At 35.7% G+C, this 27,214-nt stretch overlaps 3 protein-coding genes across 3 annotated transcripts; 2 read left to right on the plus strand and 1 right to left on the minus strand.

Annotated features, from left to right (window-relative positions):
• Positions 1-4,663: 4,663 nt before the first annotated feature.
• LOC107840439 (SUMO-activating enzyme subunit 2) lies at positions 4,664-15,958 on the plus strand. The gene is made up of 11 exons (XM_016684299.2): positions 4,664-4,944; positions 5,044-5,133; positions 6,986-7,069; positions 7,157-7,375; positions 8,247-8,348; positions 8,769-9,227; positions 9,415-9,644; positions 11,472-11,565; positions 11,670-11,852; positions 11,945-12,042; positions 15,410-15,958. The coding sequence occupies exons 1-11, from the start codon at positions 4,912-4,914 to the stop codon at positions 15,765-15,767; spliced, it is 1,950 nt and encodes a 649-aa protein (XP_016539785.1). The 5' UTR covers positions 4,664-4,911; the 3' UTR covers positions 15,768-15,958.
• Positions 15,959-16,390: 432 nt separating this feature from the next.
• Positions 16,391-19,441, minus strand: LOC107840438 (probable receptor-like protein kinase At4g39110). Its single transcript, XM_047395165.1, has one exon. The coding sequence runs from the start codon at positions 19,305-19,307 to the stop codon at positions 16,668-16,670; it is 2,640 nt and encodes an 879-aa protein (XP_047251121.1). The 5' UTR covers positions 19,308-19,441; the 3' UTR covers positions 16,391-16,667.
• A 1,195-nt stretch (positions 19,442-20,636) lies between these two features.
• Positions 20,637-27,158, plus strand: LOC107840436 (26S proteasome regulatory subunit S10B homolog B). The gene is made up of 10 exons (XM_016684295.2): positions 20,637-20,856; positions 24,039-24,158; positions 24,292-24,428; positions 24,533-24,694; positions 24,803-24,889; positions 24,969-25,055; positions 25,158-25,295; positions 25,760-25,951; positions 26,030-26,128; positions 26,802-27,158. The coding sequence occupies exons 1-10, from the start codon at positions 20,757-20,759 to the stop codon at positions 26,874-26,876; spliced, it is 1,197 nt and encodes a 398-aa protein (XP_016539781.1). The 5' UTR covers positions 20,637-20,756; the 3' UTR covers positions 26,877-27,158.
• Positions 27,159-27,214: the final 56 nt, after the last annotated feature.

Below are 27,214 nucleotides of genomic sequence, written 5' to 3' on the forward strand. Positions count from 1 at the left end.
TTTATTCACGATTTAAAGCTAAGATTTAATTGCACATATTGTGATTCCGATGGCAATTTTAGCAGTGGATATTGAATTTTACGGTGGTTATTTGTGCTTTTTGTTATATTAATGGTTGTTTGTGATTCCGCTAATGAAATTTGGATTTTTAAAATTATTGTGGTGAAGATTTAAGTTTGATGATGATGGTGTCAATGGTGACGTTTAAATGGTGATTTAATGGTGGTATTTTAATGGTGATTTTGTTGGAGAAGAAGCAATTGAAGAAGATGGGACCCACATATTAAAATAATAAATAAAATTTTTTAATTTTATTAACATTTTTTCAATTGTAAAAAAAGAAAAAAAAATTATTAACATTTTTTCAATTGCAAAAAGAATTAATGTGATTGTATATATTAAGAAAATATTAGGAGTACTTAATGATATAATGACAAATTAAATGAAATAGTAACACGTGTATGAAAGTTGTCATTTTAAGATTTTTTTTTTCTTCTCTCACGCACCTTAGGAAGGTGAATACACCTTATCTGCCACGTCACCTTTTAAGGTGGAAATAGTATCTTTTTTTATAGTTTAGATGTGTAATAGGTCACTAGTATAATTTAGGTGTGGCTTCAACTTTTCTTGTATAGTTTAGAGTGGAAACAATGCTTTTTTCCCATTATGGTCATATGTTCACGAGAAAAATTATCTTGATATTTGTCTTTCTTTATATTCATACTCTTCGTAATTTCGTACTCCTTTGTTTAATGGTCAAATAAAATCTAAAAATTAAATATCATTACATAAACAAGAACACCTCAATCATGAAGCTTTCGAACATTGTTACACTTGAGAGATCTGACTTAGTAGCATTTAATTATCATATTGGATCAGGTTTTTAGTATCTATTTCGCTAAAGTTTTAAAATTGAATTTTGAAAATATTAAATTGAATTCTAATCGTTTATGCAAAAAGTCATCAAATCATCCTTAAATTTATCATTACAATTTACTTTAACACTTTCACTTTACGTGTAATTATTTGCCCTCTTAAATCTTTTTAAAGTAAGTAAATACCCTCCCATAAAGTTGACGTGGCATACACACACACACACACACATATATATATATATAAAATGATTCACCCCCCTGCCCCCACACACCGTGTCAATGTTCATCTTCATCACATATTTCATCAACACGTCTTTCTTAAATTGTTCGCCTCGATAATGCAAATTTTGTAAGTACATAGAGAACGAGCAATGAGAGTCACACCTTGTTTGTTTGGTTGTTAGATATGTAAGTACTTTTTATGTCCAATACATACAATTAACTTTTTCAGCACACCAAAAGAGAAAATGAATCAAAAAATAAAACGTATTACTCTTATTAATTCTATAAATCCTTACACCTCTTCCCCTTCCGCCCCCACACGTCCTGTCAATCTTCATCTTCATTACATTTTTCATCAATGCGTCTTTCATAAATTGCTCGCCTTGATAATGCAGATTTTATAAGTACATAGAGAACGAGCAATGAAAGTCACAACTTGTTTTGGTTGTTAGCTGTGTAAGTATTTTTTATATCAAATACATAAAATTAACTTATTCGGCATATTAAAATAGCTATTAATTATGCAAATCCTTACTCCTCTTCCCCCTTGCCCTCTCCCGTTCTCCTTTTTCAAATCGTGCACCCTCATTCTCTTTATTTCAAACTTCCATCCTACCACATTTCTTCTGCATTGTTATATGCTTATCTTTTTTTTCTCTAAGAGACAGATAGAGAGAGCAAAATCATCAATACGAGTTGAATAAACATATTAATATATTTTGAATTTTTTCAGGTAAAATATTAAAAAGAGGATTGTATTTTTCTTTTTGAAAGACGTATGTTACTCTTTAATTTTAACCGTTGGAGATATTTGTTAAAAAATTTAATGAAAGTTGAAAAAAGAGGTAATTAGTAAAAAAATAAATTAATGATCAAGAACTTAAAAAATATTAATGGAGGTTGAAAGAAAAAAAAAAAAGGAGGGATGGGTGGCTGGCTAGAGTATTTTTCCTTTTATTTGGGAGTGGTTTGTGGTGACGGTAGTGGTTTGAATATTGTGAAAAGGTATGGGTGTTTTGAAGCAAAAAGGGTTGGGAGGGCGGCTATAATTTTTTTCTTAAAAAAATTAAATACAATATATATTAGTAAAATTATTTTTTAAAATATTTTTTTATGTGGCCTCGACATGACAACGATTTGGTGATGTAATGGCAATAATGTGGCATGAGTATAATACACTCTTCATTGTGAGACTAATTTTATATTTTTAGGGTGATATTTATTTACTTCAAAAAAATTTAAGAGGAGGTGGGGGGGGGGGGGGGTAAATAATTATACGCAATGTTAAAGTATTAAAGTAAGCTACAATGACAAGTTTAAAGGTGATTTGATAACCTTCATCAATGTTTATTTCTTGTTATCTGCTTGTCATATATATGGGTAACATTAATCATGTCTTGATTAACCCGATTGAAAAAAAAATCTGATATCTTTAGGTGATTTCTTTAAAAGTTAACATGTCAAATGTTAGTATAAACATATATTGTCAAAATATATTTTGTTTCAACACGTAATTATTGATTATCGAATTGAACTTTAAAAATATCAAAATTAATGTTGAACACCCACCCCTACTGATAGAGGTGTTAAAAATTCAACTAAAAATCGATTTAAATCGAACCAAATTATTAAAAAATTGATATCTATTTCAATTTAAATAAATCAATATTTACTGACAAAACTGTTCACATTAAACTTATTTGAATTGATTTAGTTTTATCAAAAATAACTTGATAAATTATATATACATTTTTTGTAATTGTATGCATATAATATTATTTTTATAAATAGTTTTAAATACATTATATATTTTTTCATCAATATTTTATTTTTATTTAGGATGATAAATTTTACATCTTAAATTTGTTTCTTAAAAGAAAATCACGAGTCAGAAACTCATTAATTCAAAGAATAACTATGAAGTTTTCCCACACGTGTATATTTTTCACATAAACTTTATTTACTTGACTAAAGTTTATAAATATAAAGAAAAGTAATAACGAATAATAAGTTGGAAGAATCATCTCAACGCAAGAGAAAAAATGAAAGATAAAAATTTCACCAGGTTTCTTAAAGTTCGAAAAAATCAAGTTAAATTGAACCATGTTAGAAACAATCAGGCCAACAAACATGTATGACACTTGGCTTGATTTGATTTTAATAATTCAAGAACAATCAAATTTAATATATTTTTGTTTTAATCAAAAACTGATTCAAATCAAATCACGGAGATGCTACCCACCGACTCTCTCTATTATTTTTTAACGAATAAACGAGTTCACACGAGTCTTCCTAATTTCTCAAATGGAGATTTTTTAATAATTTAAATAATTGGTTGTTTGAATATAATATTAATATCGTTAATAAAAATTCTATTTCTCAATTTGTAATCCTGTTTTTCATTTATCGATTTTCTATTTGTAATTCAAGAAAAAAAAAAAGAGTTTCTCAGGTATTCTCCCTTCCCCATTTATCAATTTCCTATCCATAGTTGAGGAAAAAAAAAAAGAATTTTTCAGGTCTTCTTCCTTTCCATTCTACTTATGTATTTCATTTTAAAAAGAAATACTAAACTAATTCAAAATATACAGTAAAATAAAAATAATTTTCACTTTCACTTTAAATCAAAGCTTGATTTATTTTTATCTCGACGATGAGTTATGTTTTAATAATATAAAGGTTTAATAATATAAAGGGAGTAATATTTTAGATAGGTAAAAAGAATAATTGATAGTTGACTTATGAATCTAAAAATAAAATAAAAAAAATAAAGTGTATTTTCTGACCATAAACTCTAAAATCTGAAAAATAAGTAAATTTAAGCACGAGCCAAGCATGTAAATCAATGAGATTAAAAGTAAACTTCTCTTTTATTTTTCTAAATTTATAATTCACCATAAAAAATTAAATTTATTGTAAACTTTGTGAAATTTAGCAAGAAAGTATATCAACAATTAAACTCAAAATTATAATGCCTTAAGATATAATTTATAAGGACAAGGATAAATATGTGAGATCCACACAATCAAAGATTAATCAAGTATAAAATGCTTTACATTTTTTATAGGGAAAAGTCATAAGTTATATTTTAAAATTGTTCAGAAAAAATTGGCTACTTAAACTTTACCAACTAATTTAATATTCATTTACTCTTATTTGAAATGATGAACTAATACTCTACCACTTTAAAATTAACATGAAAAAAAAATTAATCACTTATAATAAAGTTTTTAAAACGAATTTAAGCATATCTTTTCACTTAAATAAAATTTATTGCAAATTATTTATTAGTTCAAAATTCAAACACACGCCATACTACTTTTTCTCTCCAAATTATTTACTTTTTAAAAAGTTAAAATAAAATTAAATCTACAAATTACGTCATTAACTTATTTGAAACAAGGAATAAGAAACAACTAATTTTAAAATAAATTTATTCATATTTAATTATGAAAAAGTATATGAAATAGCTTATTTTAAAATTATAATATTATTTTTATTTTATCTGAGAGTGAAATAACTGATCCCAACTTAAATATAAAATACCGCTCAATATGTAAAAGAAACAGAAACATATCCAGAAAAAAGAGGATACATAGGTCATGTCGAAGACTATATAGGGTAAAAAAACCCAGAACGAACAAAGTTCCTCTTTCCCTCACTTTGGCGCCCTTTCGTGGAACCCTCTCCTCTCCGCTAATAAAGTCCGTCAAGATTCCTCCCTACTGTTTCCCTTTCCCCCCTTTTTCCATTATCTATGTAGTCAACTCACACTAGTATTTTTCACAAATCAACACTTATTTCTCTCTTCTCAATGGCTTCCGAGGAACAGTTGTCTGCAATTAAGGTAACTGACAAAATAACTTATTGTTGATGTCTTTGGGTGATTTTTTGCTTGATGGGTTTTTGTGTAAATTGATGTATTTTTTTTTTTTTTTGTGTTTAGGGTGCTAAAGTGCTGATGGTTGGTGCTGGTGGTATTGGATGTGAGCTCCTTAAAACCCTTGCTCTTTCTGGCTTTGAAGACATTCACATAGTAAGATTTACCCCATCTTGGGTTTGTCTCTTTTTTTTGAGGGGGGGGGGGGGTATTTGCTGTTTTTAATTACTCTGTGATTAGATTTTGGGTCAAGAAAATTTAGGGATTTTTGCTAGGGTTTCTTGAATACGTTTAGTTGCCCTGTAGTTGTTAGGGTTCTTGCTAGTTACTCCACTGTGGGCTGTCTCTTTTTTCAAACTCTTTTCAAATGCTTTATTTAAGATGCGGGTTTATTGAGTAAGGGGTCTGCGTACGCTCTACTTTCCTAAACCCCTCTTGTGTTGATTACACTGGGTGTTTTGTTTGTTGTTGTTGTACTCCGTTTTGGGTTGTGCACGAGAGATAGTTTTGTTTCTGTACTGGGGCTGACCTAGTGAAAAGCTTTCAGCTTTTTTTAATTTTTTGATAACGATGGTGTCCGGGCCATCTTTTGCACACCTCGACTAAATCCACGGGATACCGGCCACCTCCCACCAGCAATAGATTTTAGGTAACTCTGCCCACCAAGGCTAGGGCAGATGGGAAAAATCACCTAGTGTTTTTTGTCTCTGCCGCTGGGATTGCTGGGATTTGAACCTGAGATCTCGGGTTCTCAACCCACTTCACAACCTGAAAAACTTTCGGCTTTGACCTTGTATATATGTGAAAATCCATTAGGGATTGGTGTATAAAAAGAGAGCCAGATTCAGTGCTTCAAGAGAGTAGTTGCTGCATTTGGCATTTTCTCGTCAAGCTAGTTAGAACTTTGAACCCACTGGGACCCTCCCCTTGATTCTCTATTTGCATGATTCATATGCTCTGCTGTCATGGTGTGGGAACGAAGGGACATGATTATGAAAGTTATGGATAAACTTTGTCGGCACTGTGAATAGAGAGACTTACTATGTGGTTAGCAAACACCTCTCTTCTTTTGGATTATTGACTATCATATTGTTCATGCTTTTTAAGCAAGTGATATAACAAAAGAAGTGACGGCTAACAACAATTTGATTCAGCTCATCTAATGACTCTGCTGTCTCTAAGAAGGCCCATACTATAGCACAGCTATAACCTTCATTCCCTGACTCTCGAGGTATTCTTTTACAGTAATATTATTAAGGAAGCCGATTGACCTTACAAATAGGCAACTGGAAGAATGGCAGGAAGCTGCCTATCTTCGCTTGAATATCTGTGTCTACTGCTTCCGTTGGATTCCTAGATTTGTAATAGCTGTTAGAAATATATGCAGGCAATGTGATCATCTTTCTTCTGCAAATATTTAAGAGTTTGTCTTCTTGTTTTTTTTTTTTAAAAACACGATTTCCATTGATAGATGGGAGCTGCCTCTTATGTTGGATCTTACGAGGATCAAAGCTTGCTTGAGTGAGATTCCACTATGTTTCTAGGTAGGTTGTGGAAAGCTGCTTATTGCAGATTTTCTTGAAAAAATAGAATCCCTGCATCTTAGGCCGAGAAAGGGGGTGGGCTAGTCGGTTCGACTTTTTTGGGGGTAACTCAACCACCACCAACATAACATAGCCAGTGTAATCCCACAAGTGGGGTCTGGTGAGGGTAGAGGGTAGGGGTAAACTCGACCACTTATATATTATCGTTCCATTGCTCTCTAGCTATTCAGGTGTACATTTGGATTCTGCAGAAGGGCGAGAGGGCTTCTGAACCGCGTGGGGGTCTGCCTCATATTATTTTGATTCACTTTTCACTATCCTGTTTCCTTGTGAATGTTATAGTTTATTAAGTAAATTCTGTTTAAAACACTCTTTTACCATTTATATTATGTGAGCCCACTGTATTGCAGTATGCTTGCATAGAGGTTTCTAATCTGGTTTTATGTCATTTTGTCTATTTGCAGATCGACATGGATACAATAGAAGTCAGTAACTTAAATAGACAATTCTTGTTTCGACAAAAACATGTTGGACAATCTAAGGCTAAAGTGAGGAAATAACGTTAATTTTTTTCCGGTTTCCATTTTCCTGCAGATTTTGAATCCTTAATAACATACTCTCAAAATTTTTACCAGGTTGCTAGAGAGGCTGTCCTAAAATTTAAGCCTCATATTAAAATTACGCCATACCATGCAAATGTAAAAGATCCAGAGTTCAATGTTGATTTTTTCAAGCAATTCAATGTTGTGCTCAATGGCCTTGACAATCTAGATGCTAGGCGACATGTGAACCGCCTTTGTTTGGCATCCGGTGTCCCATTGGTTGAAAGTGGGACTACAGGCTTCCTTGGCCAGGTAAACTTTAAGTTTTTCGGTTTTATTTGATGGGTCCAGGCAACTAAATTTCATTTGACATACTTCTGTTTCTATCTTATATTTGCAAGTCTGTATATTTGTTGAAATCTTAAGATCCCTTAGAAACATTCAAACTAGCTTCGACCAGCCTAAAATTATAAAGGAAGTTATTTGAAATGAAATTTAAAAAATGTGAAAAATCTATCGTATTTCTTGAATGTGGTATTCTTGGGTCGTAATTTTTGTGGTAATTTAATTATCAATTGAAAGGTGCTACTCAGTACTCACTGTTTTATTTGGATCTTCTAAGCTATTGTAATTCCAATATTTTGATGTTGAATGTACTGGAAAAGAAAGTAACATATATCAAGCATCTTTTAACCATTTCTCAGAAACTTATTGAACGTGCATGTTGATCATTGTTACACTAGTTACATCCAGTAAATTTTGATTCCTTTCTTCCAAGACTTGCTTGGAAAATTGGAAATATTCGCTAGTCCGGTGGAGTTAGCCAAATTTGATCAGAATATATGTCTTGTTCAAAAGAATTACTGCAAAAGTTTACTCTTCATTCTAACGAGGTTCTTATTCACCTCACTCTTTTGAAGGATGGAAGAACAATTTTCTGCTTTTCTCTAGAGTTGTTTGGTTCAGACTTTCTAGCCAAAAGTTCAACCTGTTTTTGCACCCTCTAAGATCATAGAGGAAATATGTAGATTTGCGTGTTAAAGGTCTAACATTCTTGTCTGGCTGCTCTTTCTTTGGGTTTTTGGTTCCTTAGTGTATTACTATGTGTTCTACTGTTTCTGTTTATCTCCTTCGACTCTTCCTAGTTCTGAGATTCTCATCGTCTACTCTTTTTTTGTGGCAGGTCACGGTACATGTGAAGGGTAAAACCGAATGTTATGAATGCCAGCCTAAACCAGCTCCAAAAACTTACCCTGTCTGTACAATTACAAGCACTCCAACTAAGGTACTCACAAGTCCTTAATCCTTTTCTTTCTTAATGTAAATTTGAGCTGAGCCTATCTGTATATCTTAATCTGTGTATTTTTAGTTATTTACATGTCATTCCCGTGCCGACACTTGATGAAAGAGTTATAATTTGTCAGTATATTGCACACTTTAGTGTGATGCAAGTAGCAATGTTTCACATACCAAAGAAATAATACAGTTTAGTATGTAAATTTTATACTGAAGTAGTGTATGTGCTTCTGTTCTTGCTGCTATAGGTGCTGCTAAGATATTAGAGGCTTGTATAGGTATTCATCACAATGGTGCCTTTTTTTGATAAATTTTATTTAATTCATTGCAGTTGCACTTATCATGACTCTCTCACAATCTCAAGCGCATTTGCCTTAAATATTTTTCTTTGAATTGTTTTCTGCTTTAGTTTGTTCATTGCATCGTATGGGCAAAAGATCTGCTGTTTGCAAAGCTTTTTGGGAACAAGAATCAGGAAAATGATCTTAATGTGCGTTCTACTGATGCTTCGAGCTCATCAGAACACACTGAGGATGTTTTTGAGCATAGAGTCGATGAAGATGTTGAGCAGTATGGCAGGAGAATATTTGATCATGTTTTTGGCTACAACATCGAAGTAGCATTACGTAATGAAGAAACGTGGAAGAACCGTAACAAGCCTAGGCCTGTATACACCAGAGATGCATTGCCACCACGACCAATTGAACAGAATGGTAACAAGGATAAAGCTTCAAACACTGGTGACCCTTCTTCAGTATCTGCAATGGCATCTCTGGGCCTTAAAAATCCTCAGGATTTGTGGAGTCTAAGGGAAAATTCTGAAGTATTTCTCGAGGCATTAGGGCTCTTTTTCCTGAAAAGAGAGAAGGTTTTGATCCCATCTCCACTTTCTGATTCTTTTTTGATAAAGTAATCAATTTTATTCTGTAAAGCCATAAAGGATAAAATCGACTGTGTACAACCCATCTCCTGATTCTCTTTTCTCGTACATTTGCTTGGATTTCTATTTCATTTAGTCTATGTTCTAATAATTTATGTCTTTACCACTATTGCAGGAAATTGGCCAGTTGGGTTTTGATAAGGACGACCAGTTAGCTGTAGAGTTTGTGACTTCTGCAGCAAATATTCGTGCCACTTCTTTTGGGATTCCGTTACATAGCCTCTTTGAAGCTAAAGGTATTGCTGGCAATATCGTCCATGCCGTTGCAACAACAAATGCCATCATTGCAGGCTTGATTGTGCTTGAGGCAATGAAGGTGTTGCAAAACGATGTAAAAAGTTACAGGTAGGGTTGATTCCGCACTCTATTCTTTTGCTGCAGTCTTTATTTTTGAAGCAGATAATTATATTTTGAAGATCAACTAAAATGACCAAGATATCAGATGCTCTTACCAGCCGTGACTGGTCTCCACATGCTTTTATAAAAGCATTCTCGAAAATGGTCCCAATCCTCTTTTCCCACTTCCCACTGCATTTTCCCTTTTATTTTTGGTCAAATTTGTGCAAGTGCAGATTTTATCGTCTGATAGAGATATAGTGAAAGCAACTGTAATCAGGTCTCCAACAATTAATCATCAGTGGAAGCAATAGATTCAGTGGCTATTATAAGTGATAATTATGATTAGTGAATGAGTGACCATCTAATCAACGGTTTTAAACTGTTAGAAAGGAATGAGGACACTTCTATCATCTATTTTATGTCTGAAACATGTCACTAATGTGTCCATGATTTTTCTGTTTGGTTTGGAAATATTTTTGTTAACAAGTGGTGAAACTCGAACTTAGGACTTCTGCATCATCTAAAAGTTGAAATGTGTGTCCCAATTTAAAATTTTAAGCTGTGAAAAAGATAATATTTCCTTATACCAACCTCCCCCCTTCCCCATTCAAAAAAAATAAGACTTTTTTTTTCGGAAGCTGCCAATGCCTTGTAAAAGCCAAAAGAAGGAAAACTATCAAAAATACTTAGGAAACAACTTACCATTTGTTTTTTTTTTTTGATGAAGTGAGAATCAATTGCGGCATCCAGTAGATGCAAACATACAGAAGGGGGGATTTGTCAGCTCAGTGATAACAAAAAAACTTATAGAGCTAAGGAACTGACAAAATCCAAGTAGTGATCTAAGTTATTTACATGGGAAAAGTTAGCCTAGCTATAAAGGTTAACCAAACAACTAGCCTTAAGCTTACGAATGGAGTTGAAACTCCATTGAAAAATCTCCCGTTCCGTTCATTCCAAATACACCAAAAATTACATGCTGGTCATGATTCAGATTTTTCTGATAGGTTTTCTGACTTTCATAGAGCTCCAACTAGTGTAAGCATCTCTGATATTTAAGGGCATAGACCAGTCTATACCAAAAAGTGCTAGAAACATGTTCTTAAAGTGTGTTGCACAAGGGCAGTGAAGCATAAAGTGGCTGATGCTTTCTGATGTTGACTCACACATGTAACACCTATTGACCAGTTGGAATCTTCTTCTCATAAGTTTGTCTTGAGTGAGGCATGCTTCTTTTAAGGCTGTCCAAGTGAAACATGAAACTTTAGGAGGAAGTTTAGTCTTCCAGACTAGTTTCCAAGGCCACAAATCAATCATCATCTTATTGGAGCGCAAGTGTTCATATTATGCGTTGACTGTGTATAAACCTCTGCTGTCGCAGCCCCATTTTAACTTATCACTTCTCTGAATGTCAATGCGGCAGTTCTCTAAGCTTTTGAGCAGATTTAATAGCTCTTCAAATTCCCAGTCTTGCAAATTTCTTCTTAGGTTCAGGTTCCAAGAGTTGCCACCCCTGTACTGAGCAATAGAATAATTCGGATGTCTGGTGGTGTTTAATTGGTTACCATTTTTATTTTAAAAAACTTACCATTTACTGCAAGGAGTTCCCAGAAATGGATTTGACCTGACATTTCTCTAAAGATTTTACTTCCCCCTTCTTTTACTTTATGTTTAGTTAACAAAATAAAGACAGAAGTCCTGTCTGAACTAAGGTATCAAGTAGTTGAGATATTGGATCAGCTTTTGCTGTATAGAAGTGTGATACATGGAACAACGATGACTGTGTCTTTTTGTTGGATACTGTTTGATAATATCACGTGCACTCCCTTGCAGGATGACTTACTGCCTTGAACATCCCTCAAGAAAGATGCTTCTCATGCCAGTGGAGCCCTTTGAGCCAAACAAGTCTTGTTATGTTTGTTCCGAGGTATGATCTTCTGTAAAGTACTATAGATTGTCTTCCCGGCTGTGCTACCTTTTGGAATTTTATTTTAGCCGCTACCTTCTGATTTAATGCAAATCAATGAACAGACACCTTTAACACTTGAGATTAATACTCATCGTTCGAAGTTGAGGGATTTTGTTGAGAAGATTGTTAAAGCCAAACTTGGCATGAGCCTCCCATTGATCATGCATGGGGTGGCACTTCTTTATGAGGTGGGTGATGATCTTGAGGAAGATGAGGTTGCAAATTATGCAGCAAACCTTGACAAGGTAAGACACTGTCATGTCTTTGTACGTTTGTGCAGAAGCGTTATAGTTATTGTCTGATAATTTACTTGTCTGTATGAATATAAAACCCTTAGGTGCTTTCTGAACTTCCCTCTCCGGTTACTGGTGGCACAATTCTCACAGTTGAGGATCTTCAACAAGAGCTGAAATGCAGCATCAATATTAAGCACAGGTCCTCCTTGCTCTTATCATCTGTTGTATACTCATCTTGCTAAATGGAGGAAAGAGAACGGCGTTGTGTATTTCCACAAATTTGCCTTTACGTTGATTTCCATTTCTCGTAATGTTATTTGGTATTAGCAATAGAGAGTTAGCTAATGATCTTTCAGACGTTTAGCTGTTGGTGAAACTTGACATGATAGGTGATTCAAGTTTAACTAATTGTCATTTCCCCCCCTTCTTGATTCATTCATATCCAACTACTCACCCCCCTGCTTCCTTCAGACCTCCAGAACCCATCTTATTGGCTTCATCCTTTGAATCTGTTTTTTAGTGCTTTTTTGTCATAGCCTCCAACCCTGGTAGAACACAATTTTGTAGACGTGTACTGCTTCACTCATGACTTTTTAATCTCTGCTGGATTAATTTTATGGTCTGGATTGATGCATAGTAAGATAAATAAGGTGTTGTTAAACCAGTTGTGCTGATTAAAACCTTTCTTGGACTAGTCTTATGGGCCGGAGTGATGTACGGTTAAGAACTCCCATGTTCAGAAGATGAGGATTGCGGAAATGAGGATGCTGAGTAGGATATGTGGACATACTAGGAGGGATAAGATTAGAATGAAAACATTCAACCTTCAGGACAAGGTAGGAGTGGCGGTGTACAAGATGAGGGAAGCAAGAATGAGATGGTTCGGGCATGTGAAGACGCTGTAGTGAAGAGGTTTGAGAGCGTTGGCTATGGTGAATTCGAGGAGGGGTATAGGTAGACCGAAGTATTGTGGAGAGGTGATTTGATCGGATATGGCGCTTCTTCAGCTCACCGAGGACATGATCTTAGATGGGAGGATTTGGAGGTCGCAGATTAGGATAGAAGGTTCGTGGATAGGTGAGGCGTTGTCTTGCTTTTCTTGCAGGTTAGGTTTAGTGGTAGGTTGTGGGCCCATACCTGTTTCTCCTTTAATACCCCTTAGTATTAGCAGTTTTTGGTGAAGTTCCCTGTCCTGTGATTTATGTTGCTACCGATTGTTCTTTGTTTTTTTTGGTTATCACATTACTTTGTTTTTGTCACTGTTTCTTTTCCTATATGCTATGTGCTGCTTCCTCTAATACGTGTTATAATTCTTTTCTTCTCTATGCTCTTTGAATATGTGTTAACTGAGCCAACAACAACAGAGCCCCCCCCTCCCCCCTCCTTATGGGACTGCACTGGATATGTTGTTGCCTGGACTAGTCTTGAGTTTTGACTAATGTTTGAAGTATGATACACAATTACTGGGCAATCTGGATCCAGAGTCTTTGTTAGATCTTTCATTTGGTGGTTGAAGAAAAGTCCTTGACTTGTGGGGGACTGATTGCTCTTTGGTCGAAGTGCCTAGCCAGAAAACTTCCAAGTCTCAGTGTGTTCTCGTAAAAATTTCAGATCTTATAGGTTCTTTTAAATAAATTGGGGGTGGGGAAAGGGGAAATGAGGGAGTGGATTACGAGGTGGGGAATCAAACTGTTGGTGAGGTTTAGGTAGCCAACCAACTAGATTCCCCTTGGATCTTATAGGCAGGAAAAAGTTTTGCTGTTGCTTTTTCCCATCACCATAGCTAAAGTCAAGGTAACCGCTCTCCGCTCCCTTCTCACTAGTTTCATTAGCCCCTCTTTTTTTGAGTTTTTTCAGTGTGTACCTAAAACTTTTTCTTTACACTTTCCTGTTATGAGCCCCAGTTTCTTACTAACAGAGGTTCGTTGAAGTTTAATTGATTGCGCAGCACTTGTGTTCTAAGCAAAGTTCAATTTCGTCAATATATGAAATGGTCAGGCCTCCTAATTCCTAGCTAGGACCTTGATACTGGAAATCTCTTTCCGTAGACTTCTTGTATATGGGCATTGCCCATATTTTGTTAACGTATCCTCTGATCTAGTTGAATACAACAACAACAACAACAAACCCAGTATATTTCCACATAGTGGGGTCTGGGGAGGGTAAAATGTATGCAGTCCATACCACTACCCCCGAAGGAGTAGAGAGGCTGTTTCCGATAGACCCCCGGATCTAGTTGAATACAGTCAAGGCTTTAAGTGTAGTTGTGCAGTTAAACTAAGAAATAAAATGGGATGTAGGTTAGATGTTTTATTGAGATGCTACCAAATTAAATTCGATTTCATCAATATACAAATGGTCGGCCCCTCGAATTCTTAGCTAGAACCTTGATACTGGAAATCTCTATCCGTAGACTTGCATATTGGCATTGCCCATATTTTGTTGACATATCCTCATACAACAACAACAACAACAAACCCAATGTATTCCCACCAAGTGGGGTCTGGGGAGAGTAAGATGTACGCAATCCATACTGCTACCTCCGAAGAAGTAGAGAGGCTGTTTCCGATAGACCCCCGGCTCAAGAATTAAAATGGGAATGGGAATTAAAATGGGAAATAAGTTAGATGTTTTATTGAGATGCTACCAAATGAAAAGTTCAATTTCATCAGTATACGAATGGCTGGACCTCATAATGTTAGCTAGGATCTTGATACTGGAAATCTCTCTCCATAGACTTGTATGTGGGCATTGCCCATATTTTGTTAACATACAGTCAAGGCAGTATGTGTAGTTGTGCATTTAAACTAAGAATTAAAATGGGAAATAGGTTAGGAGCTTTATTGAGATGCTACCAAATGAATGGGCCTTTGACATTTTAAAATTCATTTCTAGAATAAAATACGTTAATGTGCCCCTAACTACTAGATCATGATTGACCCCACTATGAGCTTCACATAATAGAAAGGAAGCCTGAATCTCCATCTCGGCTCGATTAAGTTTTGATTGACATGTTCTTAGCTTATTTGACGAGTCTTTTGTGACCAGGCTTTTGTGGTGGTTTTGCCTGTAAAGAGATTTCTCGTTATTTCCATGAAGAATATAACTATATGGAATCTATTATCAGTGACTTTTATTAGATATTTTTGTGCTGCAAATTGGGCTAATCGCTGCTGGATTTGTCGAAGTAAATTGCACGAACACAAGAGTATATGCTTCTTCACCAACTTGGTGTTATGGCCCAAGTCATGTGGTTGTGCTTTGGTGTAATTGTTTGTACCATTTACTGAGTTGATGTTTTCATTTTTGCTTTTGAAGCTCACTCATTCCTTAGCATGAGATTTTGTGCGTACCTGATGGTTTGATCTCTTCCCTTCTGTATTCCTTTTGGGGAGATTTGTCTTGGTGTGTTGTTACATACTAAGGAGCATAATTGAAAGCATTCAGTAGACAAGTACTTGCTTACTGTGTATTTTGTCCATTGACCTAATAGCCTGAAGATTATTTACTTTTTCCATTCTTTTGGTCCAGTCTCATTTGAACTGTTATATGATTTGTGTTTGCAGAGAGGAGTTTGATGAGGAGAAAGAACCTGATGGAATGGTTCTCTCGGGCTGGACACCAGCTCTTGCAACAGAAAAGAACAAGACATCGGACAATGGCCCCAGCTCGTCCAATGCATCTCAGACAGTTCCGCTGGAGCCGGAGGATGATGATGAGATAGAAATTATTCTCAAAGACCCTGAAATTCTTTCTGCTGGGAAGAAAAGAAAGTCGACTGATATTTCAGTTGCTGCTGATTCAGAAATATCCAGTGTCACCGGTGCAATGCTTATTAAAAGCAAGGTGGAAGCGGATGATAGTCATAGTGATGTCATGGTGGATGGAAATTTAGACACCAACAAGAAAAAGAGGGTGCAATAACTATTTCCTAGATCTTAATTTTAGCTGTGCATCTGTCTAACTTTGTACAATATAGGGAGAAACTTTGATTCTTTGGCACTTCCTAACTTATGAGTTGATCTTTAGGTGCAAAGTTTATAAATTTTTGATACTGGCATGATGCCTCCAGTGACACCAGTTCTAATTTTCATTTGGAGCATTCTTGATTTTGACTTGATTGTGATTCTCACTATTTAACATGGTGCCTCTCAAATAAGGTGACTCGCTACTGTGTCTTCCTTTTTTAGTTACTGTCAGTCTCTCACGCCAGCATTTTGCTTTTTAATTTTTTCTTTTTGCCTCCTGTTAATGTGTACATCGGCTGCATAAATTATACTGGTAGAAAACCTCATCTGATGGCCTCAAGAAAGGTACAATTCATCAGAGGCTTGACATTGATTAATTGCAAATTTTGTTTGTAGTATGTGCACTTAGCAACAAACCTTAAATAACAAACTGAAAAATGGCATGTGAATTTTTTCAAGTGTTGGAAAAAATTACTAGAGTGATGCTATTAACAAATTGTGATTCAAATTACTAGAACTGGTCAGCGCAATTAGTTACATTCAATGAGCATTAGATCCAACAAAATTGTAAAAAGCACAAAAAGAGCAAAAGAAACTATGATGTATATATACATTAGTACATTATTATTTAATTCGTAATTTTTTTTTTCCATTTGCACATATCCAGCATACAAAACAATCAAAAAGATAACCTCCAGCTATTGTGACTCATTCTTGGAAGAGGAACTCCAAAAAGAAAAACAGCAGAAAAGTCATCAGTAAAAGAGCTGGCTTCAACTGCGTATACATATAATTTATATGGGACATACCAATTGAGATTTCTGTATTATCATCTCTGTCAAAGCGATTGTGGGAATCATCGCCCGTTAAGTTCAGCAAATTGAGCAAACATTGCAGTTCCTGAATGATCATCAATTGTTTGAGTTTCAGCAGGATTTCTTGTCTGCTCAGGTGAAGAAACTGGCCTGTTGTCAGGAGTCAAAGGAGGAGTAGGGGCAACTGTAGCAGGAGAGGTTTGGGCAGAAGCTGCTTTGTTTTCTTCTTCAACCTTCCCTTGTAATGAGGCTTCTTGGAGCTGCAAAGCATATTCCAGGTTCCACAGCACATCACCCATGCTAGGTCTGTCAGAACCATATTCTGCCAAACACTTTTCTGCTGCTTCAGCGAATTTCTTCATCGACTCTAGGTTAATTTGTCCCACAAGAGTAGGATCAATGATTTTGTCCAGCAACCCTTTTTTCTTCCATTGCATTGCCCATTCTGCTAAATTCACTTGTTCTCTTGGAAGTGCTGGATTAATGGCAGGACGAGCGCATAAGGCCTCTAGAAGGACCACTCCAAATGAGTACACATCAGACTTGTCTGTTAGCTGCTGCTTGCGGAAGTACTCAGGATCCAGGTACCCAAAACTTCCCTTCACAGCTGTGCTTACGTGAGTTTCGTTGGCAAGGCAATCTTTTGATAGCCCAAAGTCAGCCATTTTAGCGACTAAGTTCTCATCAAGAAGAATGTTGGTGGTTTTGACATCTCTGTGGATAATTGCTGTAGATGCACCGGTATGGAGGTAATGAAGCCCACGAGCAGAGCCAATGCAGATTTCTAGCCTTTGCTTCCATGTCAAAGGTGGCATGTCCTTGCCGTAGAGATGATCTCTAAAGGGGCCATTTTGCATGAACTCATAAACCAATATCATCTCTGTGTTTTCGTCACAATAACCAATCAACGACACCAGATGGCGATGTCTGAGCTTAGATAACATCTGAATTTCAGTCTGGAACTCATTGATGCCTTGCTCAGATTGTGGATTGCCTCTCTTGACAGCTACTTTTGTTCCATCATCGATTTCTCCATAATAGACATTGCCAAAGCCACCAACACCAATTATGGCATTCGGATCCCAATTGTTGGTGGAGTCTGACAGCTCAGCAAATGAAAAGTAACGGCCTAGCCCCGTGGTTGAATTGAAAAATTGGCTCTTGCGGGACATTGAAGCCTTGCTTCCCGCCATAAAGCTTGTATCTCCAGCATGAAGTGGAAGCAACCAAGAGGAGAAACTGTTCCTTTTTTGCCAATCCTGAGGCCTTTTTTGCCACTTGAACGCAATAGCACCCAATCCCACAAACGCTCCAAACATCATAGCAAAACCAACATAAGCCACTGTTCTGCTTGGACCACTACTCTTCTTTCCATCCATACCATATTCTCCATCAAGACTACCCAAAGAATTATTCATCCGGAAAACCTCAAGACCATTCAGAATAGCATTCTTGAATCCTTGGACATCGTTCACCGGTGAAACCTTTACACTAAGAGGATTAGCTGCAGAAGCGGAATCTATCACAAAGTCCTTGTAAAAAGCTGTGGACAACCGCTGTGTCAAAGATGACAAGTCTAGCCCGGAAATTGCCATCTTATCATTAATGTACACGTTGAAATACAGTTCATTGAGTGATTTGCTAATGATATCACAGAAGTGAAGGCGAACGAGATGTGTATACGAGGTATCAATATCCATCGTCCACGATATGTTGAAATTTGGAATGACAGTTTCTGAATCAGCCATTTTTACTGCAGAACTGTACACTGTGGGAGGCGCAATTAGAGGCGATCCCCCTGCAGTTGGATATTGAATCACAGAAGGTTGAACAGAAACTGCCTGTCCTGTGGCATTATTTCGGAATGGTCCATCAGATAACCAATTTCTCCCTAAAGTGTCATTTGATGCATCAAGGTATGAACCTCCAACATTAAGCCTATAGGCGGTTACGAAATTACTTTTGGTAAGGTCAAATTTTTGCGAGACAGGGAAAAGGAGAGGGACAGAATAGTCAAGTAACTTGGCTGGTGCAGTGACAAATTCAATGGCGTTGGCGAATGCAATTGAACCTTCTGAAGGCGAAAATTTGATGTCATAACGTTCTGTTGTGACATTTACAAGATATTCTTTCATAGCTGCTTCATTTTTCTCCATTGTGTAGTCACGCAAGAGAACTAATGATTCTGTTGAAACAGAGAATTTCGCGGTGTGGAGATTAAATTCACCATTTTGCAAAGGGAAAAAATGAAGGCGAATCCAATGCAAGCCAGGATTATTCACATGAAATGTATAAGTAGCGTCACTATTGAATATTTTCGCGCTGTTATATATAGGTGAAGGTGAATTTTTGTTATCAGGCGCAGATATATGACTGTCACGTCCGCTATAGGATAAATATTTATTACTGCTTTCATCTGGCTGAAACACGCGATTTCCTGGTAGGGTGGTAGGAGAAGACGATCCACAATTAATAAGATAATTATCTGATGGTGTGAATGCTGGAAAAGATTTTGCAGGGGCAGTAGAATCTGATTGTGCAGAAACTGGAATTACACTAGAGGGGCCGAGGACAACGAGGCAAATAAATGCCACGAGGATGTTATTCATTATTGAAGACGATGTTAATGAAACAAAGGGTTGTGGTGGTGATGGTGATGATCCTCTAGGCATTTTATTCATCTCCAGCCCCTCGCAACGAGGATTTGGAAATGAAATGCTAGAAAAAAAATTGCTTAATACTACAAATGAAGGGTGGTGGAAATGATGAAGAAATTAGTCAGTTTTTTTCCAATATTATCGTCATAGTTGTGGGGTGTGGAGATTTTTGGCGCACTTGTTTTTTATTTAAGCTAATGTTTTAGTGGTTGAAATAATTAATGTAGCGCTATTTGCTCTCCTTTGTTCGTTTTCATTAGCGTGTGAATTCTCTGTTCTAATTCTTTGACCATTTTATGTTCGCTAATCATTGGCTCGAATAAAAGTTAAAATGTCTATATAATTAGTTTTATATTAATACTATATTATATATTTGTTGATATTGTAATAATATATATATATATATTAAAACAATTAATGTAGCGCTATTTGCTCTCCTTTGTTTGTTTTCATTAGCGTGTGAATTCTCTGTTTTAATTCTTTGACCATTTTATGTTCGCTAATCATTGGCTTGAACAAAAGTTAAAATGTCTAAATAATTAGTTTTGTACTAATACTATATTATATATTTGTTGATATTGTAATAATATATATATATATATATATATTTGGCAATAAACTCTAAAAATTGATTACCACACACAAAAATCAAAGGTGTTCACAAATGCAAAACAAAAGAAGAAAACAACTCATTTATATTACTCCTATTATTTAGAGGAAGGGTGCAACTTGCAAGACTGGTCTCGTCGCAAATAAAACTAATCACAGACATGCGCTGGCAGTAAACATGGAAGTCTAGTAGGGATTCTCTATGCATGAATTATTTATATTTAACTATATACTTACTAATAGTAAAACCATCCATTAGCGAAAGTTCTCGAAGTAAATCGTGTACACTTCTCTTTCTATTTTTTGGAAAAATAAATTATTCCGCAATTTAAAAGAGGATTTAATTTTGCAAATCGAACGAAACAACAGAAAAATGGTGGAGGAAAAGGAGTGGGGGTGATTGAAAACAACTTTATTAAAATCTATAAACAGGAGAACCTTTTTCAAAAAAATATTTTCGGTACATTCTCTTATATATTGTTATTTATTTAATTGCATAGTTTACCCTTTAAATGAGCTGACGTTTGATTACCCTTTAAATTGCATAGAACTTGTCCATTGAGGTTAAAAATTAAAGACCAATACAAAATATGGACATAACTGCAAATGACTTCCTTCTTTCCCACTTTATTATTGGGCTCTGCACTGGGCTTGAATAAAGTCGCGAAATCCCAGGGCCCAACCAGAATCTGCTCCGTATTATCTTCCATACAAATAGTATATAAATAAAAACTTCATATATTTACAAAAAGGGCAAGCAAAATTGTATTTACGCAACAAGGATCTATACTTTTCTTTCTCCTCAAGTCGAGAACTCACTCCTCGAATATCAAAAATCAGTTCAGATCTTTGAGCTAAAACGTTATGGCGACCGAAGAAGACGCCGTCCGCCGCCATACAGCACTCGCCGATTATCGGAAAAAGCTCCTTCAGCATAAGGAACTTGATGCTCGTGTTCGGACAGGTGCCCTTCTCAGAAATCTTAAACCCTAGTGCTATTATTCTGATATTGATTTCGGTATACGAAGTGTTTTTTTTGTAGGTTTTATACCGTCAATTACTACTATTATGTACCCCTAAATGTAGTAAATTCGTGGAAAAATTCAGGTCCGATGCTTAGGTTTCCGCAGTTTAATATCATCGATTGCTGTTTTTAGTCCTAAATGTAGTAAATTTGTGGGAAAATTAAGTTATAATGCTTAGGTTTCCACAGTTTTATATCTCAATTGCTATTATTTACTCGTAAATGTAGTAAATTCGTGGAAAAATTCAGTTCTGATGCTTAGGTTTACACAGTTTAATATCATCAATGCTGTTATTACTCCTAAATATAGTAAATTCGTGGAGAAATTCAGTATCGATGCTTTAGATTCGTGGAAAAATTCAGTTCTGATTCCTGCTCCTATTCTGACATTGATTTTGGTTGCTGAATTATTTTTGGTAGGTTTAATATCACCAATCACTATTATTTACTCCTAAATGTAGTATATTCGTGGAAAATTCAGTTCTGATGCTTAGGGTTCGTGGAATAGTTCAGTTCATGCTATTATACTGTCATTGATTTCAGCTGCTGAAGTGTTTCTTGTGATTTAATATCATCAATTACCATTATTTTCTCTTAAATAAAGTAATTCGTGGAAAAGTTCAGTTCCAATGCTTAGAATTCATGGAAAATTCAGTTCCAATTCGTGGTCTTATTCTGCCATTGTTTTTGGTTGCTGAAGTTTTTTTTTCTTGTAGGTTTAATATCATTAGTTACTATTATTTACTCCTAAATTTAGTAAATTCGTGGAAAAATTCAGTTCCATTGCTTAGAACTTTTGTTCTTTTGTTTTCCTTTTATTGTAGATAAGATTAGATATGTTATGTTCTGTTGCAAAAGAGGAAACATATAGATAACTGAAACGAGATGTTTAGTGCTAGTAATATAATGCAGGGACTGTTTATGGGATTAAATTAAGGATTTTTAATTGAAAAAAGAGTCTTAGCTTATATTTGAACCTGCCTTGCACAACATGTATGAGATTTATTTTGTATTGCCATGGTTATGGGCCAATGTGCTTTAAACTGTGATTGGTTTATGTTTAAATTAAGCATTAACGAAGATGAAGATTACAACACCTTCCCCTCGGTCAACAGAATTCTTTAGTCGGAATTTCTGTTCGCAAACTAGTTTTAAAGAGTCAAAAATCATTTTGAAAAGGATTTCCAAAGGTGACTTGGCACACCGGATTATGGGAAGCATTTGAGTGTCATTTTTTGGTATAATGATCTATTGTTGTTATGTGTTGCACTTGTGATGGCACAAATTAAGGGTTAGGGAAGCTGGTACACTAAAGCTCCCGCTATGCGCAGGATGTAGGGAAGGGCCTCACCACAAGTGTGTATTGTACGCAGCCTTATCTTGCATTTCTGCTAGAGGCTGTTTTCAAGGCTTGAACTCGCGACCTCCTGGTCACATGACAGTTACTTTACCAGTTACTCCAAGGCCCCCCTTCAATGGCGCGGATTAGTGGAAGCAAGAAAAAATGTGCGGAAGAAAACCGAGTAACTGACAGAATAAAAAGATAGGGTGAACTTGAATTAGTTGGAATAGAACAACACAAACTCAAGTATTAACCTAACTTGAATTGATGTCGTCACTAACAATCATTCAAACCCAATGAAATTGCAATAAAACTAGAGAAAGAATACATAGATAATATAATCAGTCAATTCCGAAACAATATGGAAGAACTCAATTCCGAAACAATATGAAAGAACTACTAATTAGTATGCCAACCAAGATTTGATCCAGAGAAAGAAAGAAACATAAAGAAGAATATATGAGCTTCTCAAGATCATATGACCAATCCCTATGCTTGGAAGCTTTAAATTTAGGCTAAGCTTCTCATAATTCAACTTCTCTAAAACTAAAACTAAGATCCTAACCACTGGGATGATTACAAGTATTTATAATAATTAGAAATGCTTTAAAAGACCAAAATATACTTCAAATAATAGTTTGAGGTTGGCTGTGAGGAACCATCAAGCTGCATTAGCGGTAATTGAGTTGGTATTTAACTTTAGAAAGAACTTTTAATGATAAAAAATGGTAAAAAACCAAATAAGACAAGCCAATGCACGTGAACAAGTCCATTAAGCTACATATAAAAGTCACTTCCTTTTTACAAATTCTCACCTCTGAAGTTCTCACTTTTTTTTTTTTTAAAAAAGAAAGTAACAAATTTCACCTCTGAAATTCTAAATCGTTTCTGAGTGAATCCCTCAAGTCCTTCATGTATCATAGTATCTTGGCTTTATTTTTTTCGACCTTTTTTCTGTATGTGTTTTCTATGTTCTTATACATTTTTTTTTTTTTTTTTTTTTGTGTGTGTGTATATATGTGGAAATTAAATGTTTGTGTGGATCTTCAAGGTTTGGGGTATAAAACATGGGGGCCTACTGTAAGAATATTCCATAAATATTGAATTTAACAGATGTTATTGCTTCATATCTTTTCTTAGTTGTCTGTAATTCTTGATTGTTGGACAATAGATTCCTTTTCTGATGATCAGCAGGATCTTTTGGTGTTTCCATTTGTTAGATTTTGTTCCTTCACTATTATGCCTATCTGCTTTACAAAGTACAAGTGCAATTGGTTGGGTTGTCAAACTTCATAATTCAACGAAATATAGCCTGATGATCTATTTAAGCATGCTTTGACTTACTTTTAATCTCAATAGTATCATCTATCCTTTTGTTCAGAAAGGATGGCGTAGCTCTTCTGAAACAGATCCCTTATATAGAACTATCATAAACCAAAGCTTTTTCCTGGAAATGGGAGCTTATGCACATGGTTGCCCAACATATTATGTGACTCCATCCTTACTTTCCTGGTGCTTGTGTAACCTCATTTGTGATACATCAGAGATTGAGAGAGTAAGACATAGATCAGCTGTTTTGTTATTATTGATCATGAGGCTGGTGATACATTCTGTAGTACTTCATGATTGTTCATTGGTATTCTTCCTTCTATTATGTTGTGTTCCTATAATCTAATAAGCAACTTAAATTCCTGGTCATGCAAAACTTCATAATATTCATATTATTTTTAATCTTCTATCATTATATTTATTCCATTGATTGTAAAGTTTTTCTCCTCAGTGAGAGAGAACCTGCGGGCTACCAAAAAGGAATATGCTAAAACAGAAGATGATTTGAAGTCACTTCAGAGTGTTGGACAAATCATAGGAGAAGTGCTCCGACCTCTAGATAATGAGCGTTGTAAGTACCCTTTATCCTGACTAATATTCATCTACTTTTTTACTCTTAGAAATGCATTATTGATCACTAAGTGTTTATTTATTTTTTTCTTTTACATGAAAAAAGTTATTTAGACCTTTCATTACCTTTTCAGTGATAGTAAAAGCTAGCAGCGGTCCGAGGTATGTGGTTGGCTGTCGCAGTAAAGTGGACAAGGAAAAACTAACTTCAGGCACAAGAGTGGTTCTCGACATGACAACACTTACAATCATGCGCGCACTTCCCCGTGAAGTTAGTAATCACTGTTCTGGTTGCAAGTGTTAAATGTCTGGGCCTAAATTAGAATTATTACATATGTTCATCCCCAATTTCCTTATCATGAGAATTAATGGCAGGTTGATCCTGTTGTATACAACATGCTTCATGAAGATCCTGGCAACATCAGTTACTCTGCTGTGGGTGGACTGTCAGATCAGATCAGGGAGCTGAGAGAATCCATAGAGTTACCTCTAATGAACCCCGAGCTTTTCCTCCGGGTTGGGATTAAGCCTCCAAAGGTAAATTATTCAATATAGTTTCTCTGCATTCTTATACATTTGTCAGCATGGACAGAAATGCTTTTGCTTGTAATATCACTTCTGAGGTAACCGAGGATTCTATCTCAGGGTGTTCTTCTCTATGGACCTCCTGGAACGGGCAAGACATTGTTAGCCAGGGCAATCGCTAGCAACATAGATGCCAATTTCTTAAAGGTGTGCGTACTAGAGTTTGGTTATATCTCCAGTCTAATAGCATTTCATAATGGGCATTTATAATTGGTGATTGCTGCAGGTTGTATCAAGTGCCATTATTGATAAGTACATTGGCGAGAGTGCAAGATTAATTCGGGAAATGTTTAATTATGCTCGTGATCACCAAGTAAGACTTCAATCGGATTCGTTGCATAGTGGGAGTGTTAGACTTGTTGAATGATTCCGGAGGTGCCTTATCATGTTAACACTCTGTTATCCTTATTTGTAGCCCTGCATCATTTTCATGGATGAGATAGATGCAATTGGTGGACGCCGTTTCAGCGAGGGAACCAGTGCAGACCGTGAAATCCAAAGAACGCTCATGGAGTTGCTCAATCAGTTGGATGGATTTGACCAGCTTGGAAAGGTGTGTATTGATCTTAAACGTATATTTCCAACAAAATGTGTTGGGATTTGTTCTATAGTCCATGATTTAAGGCGTGCATCCTTTCATAGTCTCTCTTTGAACTCTCCAAGTTTGGTTTACCTGCCTTACCAAAAAAAATCTTTCAAGTTTAATTGGGTTTGCTGATTAAGGCAGGAAAGATTAGTCATTTATCATAGTACACGGTTGGAATCTGTGCATAAGATGCACCATTTAAATGATCTATGCTTAGATTTTCCTACTTGGGTTGGGATTGGGGGTGGGGGTGGGGGGAGGGGGGAACATCAGGGCTCAGATTATCTTTTTTTTCAACTATTGAAATTTTGTGATCTCAAGCATAAAATTACTTAGTATTTTTAACTCATAAAGAAGTGTAGAATGCATGAAACCAGGAGAGAGATATTGTTTCTTCGCCTGGCCCTATTTAATCTTTATTCTATTTTCAGGTAAAAATGATTATGGCAACAAATAGACCTGATGTTTTGGACCCAGCTCTTCTTCGTCCTGGTCGGTTAGACAGAAAGATAGAAATACCCTTGCCTAATGAACAATCAAGAATGGAAATCCTCAAGATCCATGCTGCTGGGATCGCCAAACATGGTGAAATTGATTATGAGGCTGCTATTAAGCTTGCTGAGGTTTGCTAAAGATGCTAACAAGAAACTATTATACTGCTTCTATTGCATCAATGTTCTGATGACTTATTTTATCCTCAGGGTTTTAATGGGGCTGATATGCGGAATGTTTGCACTGAAGCTGGTATGTTTGCAATTCGTGCAGAGCGTGATTATGTCATCCATGAGGATTTCATGAAGGTATTTGTCTTCTTTTCCTAAATTTTTGTTGGTAAGGAGTTAATTTTAAATTTCACTCACCAGACTGTTTTTCTGGTTCTCCCTATTATGTGATTTCTCTGGTTTTAGATTTAGTGACTCATAGACAATGGACGAAAAAGATCCATGTAGGTGATAGCTACTAGTGGACGATAGGTTCTTGATTACTGTGGGACTTCTCTTATTAATTTTATTATTATTATTTATATATGTTCTCAATATACTTTTACTTTTACTTTATTTATGATGGTATGATATGAGCTTAACTAATGAAATGAGGATTCATATAGCCGCTCCCAACATATTTGGACTGACGGGTAGCTGTTGCAACGAAAGCACTCTTAAAATTCTATCATTAAGGAATGTAGTTTTTTTTTCTTTTCTTTTTTTGATAACCGTGGTGTCCGGTTTTCCTAAAATTCTATCATTTAGGAATGTAGGTTCACTGTCTAAGATTTCACCTTTGCATTTGAAGGGGACATACCTTCTTGTTTCTACTTCGGGTTATTCGCGTTTTTAAATTATTTTTTTTCTTTTCTATTTTCATGTTGGAATTTTGTTCCAGAAAGACACACCTTGTTGCTTTTGCTAAGAATTATTATGTTCTTTAATATTTTTCCTATTTCTCATCTTTCTGTGACAACTATTCTTGCAGGCGGTAAGGAAATTGAATGAAGCAAAGAAACTTGAATCAAGTGCCCACTACAGTGCTGATTTTGGCAAGGAATAAGCACTAGCGCAGGGCCATGGACCAAATTCAATGCCATGATAATGCCGGATGCGGCCTTCAGTTTGCTGTACCATTTGAGTTTGTTTACTCTGTATTTTAAATTATGTAAAGCAGCAAACACTCTCCCTGAAAGCAACTGCATTTATTTTCTCGTGAAGTCTGTTTTAAGGATGGTAGAATAGAATACAGACGGTGGACGTTTATTTGCTGCATTTGCGTTTCTATGTAATGAATTCTGATTGGCGTTATGCCCGAAAAGAAAAACAATGCTTAAATGGTGAACGCTTATTTGTGGCATTAGGCGATACAGTCAAAACCCAGTATTCAGTCGACCCTTG

This window comes from Capsicum annuum, chromosome 8, assembly GCF_002878395.1.
Source record: "Capsicum annuum cultivar UCD-10X-F1 chromosome 8, UCD10Xv1.1, whole genome shotgun sequence".
Lineage (NCBI taxonomy): Eukaryota > Viridiplantae > Streptophyta > Magnoliopsida > Solanales > Solanaceae > Capsicum > Capsicum annuum.

What these genes read in the sequence shown, in the direction of transcription:
- LOC107840439 (XM_016684299.2), top strand. Translation starts at nt 4,912, where the DNA reads ATGGCTTCCGAGGAACAGTTGTCTGCAATTAAG. An exon ending in TTTTCCTGAAAAGAGAGAAG is followed by an intron (nt 9,228 to 9,414) that starts GTTTTGATCCCA and finishes CCACTATTGCAG; the next exon opens with GAAATTGGCCAGTTGGGTTT. An exon ending in AACGATGTAAAAAGTTACAG is followed by an intron (nt 9,645 to 11,471) that starts GTAGGGTTGATT and finishes ACTCCCTTGCAG; the next exon opens with GATGACTTACTGCCTTGAAC.
- LOC107840438 (XM_047395165.1), bottom strand. Translation starts at nt 19,307, where the DNA reads ATGAATAAAATGCCTAGAGGATCATCACCATCACCACCACAACCCTTT.
- LOC107840436 (XM_016684295.2), top strand. Translation starts at nt 20,757, where the DNA reads ATGGCGACCGAAGAAGACGCCGTCCGCCGCCATACAGCACTCGCCGAT. An exon ending in TGATGCTCGTGTTCGGACAG is followed by an intron (nt 20,857 to 24,038) that starts GTGCCCTTCTCA and finishes TTTTCTCCTCAG; the next exon opens with TGAGAGAGAACCTGCGGGCT. An exon ending in TTGGGATTAAGCCTCCAAAG is followed by an intron (nt 24,695 to 24,802) that starts GTAAATTATTCA and finishes ATTCTATCTCAG; the next exon opens with GGTGTTCTTCTCTATGGACC.